This window comes from Diabrotica virgifera, chromosome 8 (assembly GCF_917563875.1).
Source record: "Diabrotica virgifera virgifera chromosome 8, PGI_DIABVI_V3a".
NCBI classification, from domain to species: domain Eukaryota; kingdom Metazoa; phylum Arthropoda; class Insecta; order Coleoptera; family Chrysomelidae; genus Diabrotica; species Diabrotica virgifera.
In genome coordinates, this window is record NC_065450.1 from 213,749,712 (window position 1) to 213,755,711 (window position 6,000).

Below are 6,000 nucleotides of genomic sequence, written 5' to 3' on the forward strand. Positions count from 1 at the left end.
TCCGTAAAATGACAAAAGCTCATCTATCTAAAAGACCATATTATTCAGTAGAAGAGTTTCTTAATGACTAACTAAGAAATTACAGTAATGTACAAGTAACCAAACTTATCTATATTTGGGTGTCACATGCAGCAGCTTAAACTTATTAGTTCCTATGTCTATAAATAGTTTACTTTGTTGTATATTCACTTTGCAATTTCTATAAATTGTTGCAAATATATCGATTTTGTTTTTTTTTTCTTTACTTTATTAAGTTATATTTTGTATTTATGTATATTTTTTTTATATTGACGATTTATCAAATTTCAGAAAATTGTATTTGTTATTGTTAGATATTATTTATTTATTTTTTCTGACTTTAATTAAGCTTTGTCCATAAAATTTGTATTTTCAGTGACAATAAAGCATATTTCTATTCTATTCTATTCTATAAACGTTTCGGGACCTCGAATTTATATTCCATAAACCGTGATATTCCTATAACCGGTACTCTAATAAGCGGGTTCGACTGTACCTATTCAATGATACTATTATTTTTTTTTTGGTTTAAGCTGATTTTGATGAAAAAATTAAATAATTACACTTTTATAAAAAAATAGTATATTGTACAACAAGAGAGAAAAAAGACATATTTCTCACGAGCGCAGAAGTTTGTTGGCACGAGCCGAGGTACGAAGCGAGTGCCGCAAATCAAGCGAGGGAGAAATATGTCGTTTTCTCACGTGTTGTACACTGTACTTTTTCTATGGATGCGTTTTTGTCAAGAGTTCAAACTTCAAAATTAAATAATTTAGGTGCTTTTATGTAGATTATATGCCAAAATTGAAATAAAATACATATTCTACACATATATGTAGGTATTTAATATTCTTAATATTTATATACTTTTATTTATTTAAAATTATAGTTACCAGTTATATTTGAACAGTTTTGAAAGGTAATTCCTGGTAAGTTTTGATTTGACTTTTTATTTGACAAACATATTTGTGTTTGTATTGTGCATGTTACCATGGAAACCGCGATTCTACATATGGAACCCGTGAGAAAAAATATTTCTCACTGCAATGGCCGACTTTTCTCACAGCCTGAGAAATTGTTCGTTTTGAATGTATGTATGTAAGTAGTGAGTACATTGTATAGCATAAATAGAAAAAAGAACTTTTTATAATACCACATTTTAATTATTTATAGGACAAAATATAAAAGTCTAATAAAAACAATCATTTTTCAAATCAATATATCAACTATAAAAATAAAAAAAGGATTTCCGACACCGGGAATCGAACCCGGACCTCCTGGATGAAAGCCCGGTATATGATGAATTAGACACTAGACCATTGAGATATATTTATCTTTGACGTATAGGTTTAATCTAAATGTCATTACGTCATTTAATTTATTTATCAAAATCAACTTACAACTCAAACAAAATTAGTATGACTGAATAGGTAATTTAAATATCGTTCAAACGAGATATTAGTTGCCATAAGGTCCCATTTAAAATTAGCTGTCACCGTGGCGATTTAACGTCATCTGTCAGTCTGTCACTATTATGTCACCTGTTATAACTAGTTTGGAAGCCTACGTCCGTTTATTTCCTCCCTCCAGATTCCACGATTATAAGAATAACCTTTCAAAAGATACGAGGGGGGGCGGACTTTTGACTAGCATTGTATATTATTTTAGTATTATTTAATTTGAGCTTGTACTTTAACTTATTTCGTGTAGGTACTTTAAGTGACGAGAGCACCCTCCATATCAGATGAACTGTAATAATTAAACCAAGTAATGATATTCTTTTGTATATTAACCTCAATGTTTCAGAAAACCTACAAGCAGTTGTGCCGGAAAAGCCGCAAGGTGCCGGGAGGTAGGTGTTATTCCTCATTATCAGCTCCACATCAGTCAAACAGCGATTCTTACAGTGGCGGCGGTTGGGGCGGAACTGGCAGCGGTTCGCTGCGTTACCTCGAGGACTCAGTGGCGGCTCGTCTACATGACCATCGACGGCCGCTGGTTGTTTCCTTCAGAAGGCAGAAGAGGGCGCCGATGCAGGATGTCATCGAGGTAGACGCTGACCTGGCGGCGTCTAGATCGTCGAGAGGGTTGTCGGAGATTTGTATGGCGCGGTCGAGCGGATCGCCTAACGTTATTAGAAGAAGTGACATGAAAGGTATGTACTCTAGCTTCTTTTATGCTCTGTATTGTACAAAGTGGACCAAAATGCCGAAAAAAACATAAATATATATTAAATAGATGGTCCAAATTATACAAAAGCTGTGACACGCCTATTTTTCAATATGAAGATTTCAAATTGTATGCTTGCAATGTTGCCAGATTTACCATTTTTCTGATATTATTAGTCATTTTGGTTTTTGAAATACAACACTATAATATATTGTATTATTATTGTATTATTTCATAAAATTTAGCATAGCTTGACGGTTATTAAAAAGTTTTGTAAAATGAATTGTATTAATAGGGCAGGGTAATAAAACAAAAATATACCCTGTTCGTTGTTCGTGACACTTCAGCAGCCAGGGTACTGAAGCATTTTTTCGACAGGTAATGCCTATAGAAACAAATTGTAACTATTTCCTGCGTAGGATCTGGAGGCCATTTTTATTTATAAACAATTAACTGTCAAAAAATGGCATTTCCCCCTTTTTTTTTCAAATCAACCAAAAACAGTGAAACTTATGATTTTTTTAGTACAAATATCTTTGAGATTATGGAAAAATCATTAAAATAACGTATTACAAAGTTTGATATTGTTAATATAATTGCGAAAAAAGGTTGGAATTGCAAAAAAATTATTGTCGCAATAACTGTATTAAAAATTAGTGTACAGCTTTGAAATGTTTGTCAAATGAGGGTTCTTTGGTGCTTAATATGTGATAACAATTTCAGAGGGATTCATTCAATTGTTTAAATTTTATTCAAATTGTTTATCCCAGAGCATTTTTTTTTGCAATAACATAAATCAGAAAAAGATGACGTAAGAACCATTCCACAGGTGTCAAATGAAAGAGCATGAACTACATTTTCAACATGGTTTAAAAAAGTGAATAAAAATTGCATTTATTAGTAATAAATAATTATGTGAATTTTTTTTTAATATAAATTAAATTAAATTTAAATTAAACATAATTTTTTCTTTATAAACTTTTTGAATAACTTTTTCCAAAAAAATTAACTTTTTTACCCTGTTTTAAGTGTACAACTATCAAGTAGTTATTTATATCATAATTGATAAAAAATTGTAATAAATATATATAATTTCTTATATAAAAAAATAAAAAGTTTATAAGGAAAGTTTTACGATACTTTTGCATAATTATTTATTACTAATTAATGCATTTTTATTCACTTTTTTTAAACCAAGTTGACAATATATCTCATGGTCTTTCATTTGACACCTGTGGAATGGTTCTAACGTCATTTTTTCTCACTCATGTTATTGCAAAAAAATGCTCTCTGGGATAAACAATTTGAATAAAATTTAAACAATTGAATGAATCGCTTTGAAATTTTTATCACATATTAAGCACCAAGAACCCTTATTTGACAAAAATTTCAAAGTTGTACACTAATTTTTACAACAGTTATTGCGAATTTTTTTTTTGCAATTCCGACCTTTTTTCGCAATTATATTAACAATAAATGAGTATATCAAACTTTGTTATACGTCTGTTATAAGCTTTTTCCATAATCTCGAAGATATTTGTAGTAAAAAAACCATAAGTTTCCCTGTTTTCCATTGATTTAAAAAAAAAGTGAAAAATGCCATTTTTTGACACTTAATTGTTTATAAATAAAAACGGCCGCCAGATCCTACGCAGGAAATAGTTACAATTTGCTCTTATAGGTATTACCTGTCGAAAAAATGCTTCAGTACCCTGGCTGTTCAAGTGTCATGGAAAAAACCTTGCCGGCGCTGCCTGAACTATATGTGGTAGATAACAAAAATAGCAGTGATAGTCCAGTCGGGTTAGACGAATAACAGGCCTAACCTTGCATGCTGAGCTGCTCCAAATTTTATTTTTCTATTCTTTAGGTAGGGTAGTACCTAGTGTAAATTTAAAATCTCGACTGAATTCCGCCGTTGCGTTAGCCGTCATTTTGATTTTAAACGGGAACCGTTTTTTCTCAATATCTCCGCCATTTTCAACTTCTCAACAAAAAGTATGAGAACTAAAATTGTAGAAAATGTGATTTTCTATAATGTACGTCATTGCAATTTTTATCGTGCGTTCAATATTTTCAGAGTTATGGGGGAAAATAATGACAGTTATTATTTTCTCCCATAATTCTGAAAATATCGACCACACGAAAAAAATTATAATGAAAGAAATTATAGAAAATCACTTTCAGTTTTTGTGCTTTTTGTCGAGAAGTTGAAAATGGTGGAGATATTGAGCAAAATCGGTTCGCGTTTAAAATCAAAATGACGGCTAACGCAACGGCGGAATTCAGTCTAGATTGTAAATTTACACTACTATTAACCCTCTCTAAATATTAGAAAAATAAAATTTGGGACAGCTCGGCATGCAAGGTTAGGCCTGTTATTCGCCTACATCGGGAAAAATTAATAAAATACGGTATACTTACAGATCAACTCCGTTATAATTGAAATAACATGAACTACACATCTAAATTATTAAAAACACGCAAACAGAAACCTAAGCAAACGGAAGCAAACAATACAAGACTGTACCACACGCAATACAGTCACAATCGGAACGATGTTATGAACAGTGAAAACTAAGACCATTGTTTAACAAAGAAGTTTTTAAATAGTCTTTTAGTCTTTTTTAAACAATTCTAAGACAGTTTGAAATAAATAAAGGAATAACAGGTGCCTGTTGTTTCCGATAAATCCGAGACAATGACCGTCGCTCTGCCGCCACCGTCGTGTGCCATGAGTCATTTTTACTATCGTATACATAGTTAAAATTACACAAATACACATTATCTCTAAATTATATTACATACTATCCGTTGCAAGATAATTCGGATGGAATTCCCCAGATTAAGAGACTGGGCCGATATCAAGCACAAAATAATCTGGGGAATTCCATCCGAATTATCTTGCAACGGATAGTACATTTTTATTGTTGAAATGTTTGTCTGATGAAAATCGGTCCGGGTTAGCCGGACTTCCGGGTTATCGGGGGCCGACTTATCGGGATTCCACTGTAGTAAATGGTGAAAATATTCCTGGGATCCCTGACTATACCTAATACATAAATATAAATTTCCATAAAGTAACCATCTTTTTTATTTTTTTAGGTTTTTCCTACTCACCCTCCGCGAAGCTCAAGAACTCCTTTTCCTTCTCGAGCCCATTAATTATGGAACGGCTAATAATAGAGAGATCCAGATCATTCGCCAAAGATAAGCAAACACCTGGAAACGACTTGGATGGCGTTCTCGGGAGTGAGTTACGGTATCGGAGCGAAACGAACAATCACCCTGAAGTAAATCAATTTGGATTCGACGATAGATACAGAAGGGAGGTTCCGAAAAGGAGTAATTGTAGTTTTGTTGAAGTTCACACTTTAAGGCCTACGCATATTTGCCCACTCAGTTCGAAAAATAAAGCTTTGGAGGTACAGTAGAAGGGATAATGGGATACAATTGATGGATTATGGTTTTGAAACAGACCGATCAAAGAACAATTTGACCCAAAAAAAAATAAAGGAAGGATGAAAATTTGGGAACAGGTACCTAGTTGAAAATTGTCTGTTATTACATAAGAAAAAGTTCACAATTATACATCCCCTCCATTTATCAAAAATTGGGAAATGCCGCTTTATCTGGGGTAAAAAATATACATTCAAAATAAGTCCGGAATTGGATGACTATGTATTTCTAAGCAACTTTTGTTCTATAAAGTTTTTTCACTAAGTCAATACTTTTCGGGTTATTTGCGAGTGAATATCTTCATCTTTAAAAAAAAACATGTTTTTGGACGGTTTTTCGCAAATTCATAACTCA

General features: G+C 32.4%; 1 protein-coding gene across 1 annotated transcript in view; it reads left to right on the forward strand.

Moving 5' to 3' along the window:
* The window catches only part of LOC114324561 (uncharacterized), a 30,600-nt gene extending 24,979 nt beyond the window's left edge, over window positions 1-5,621 (forward strand). The window contains exons 2-3 of the mRNA XM_050659206.1: window positions 1,825-2,173; window positions 5,293-5,621. Coding sequence (XP_050515163.1) covers window positions 1,825-2,173; window positions 5,293-5,621 — 678 coding nt within the window. The remainder of the gene's footprint in view (window positions 1-1,824; window positions 2,174-5,292) is intronic.
* The last annotated feature ends 379 nt before the right edge of the window (window positions 5,622-6,000 follow it).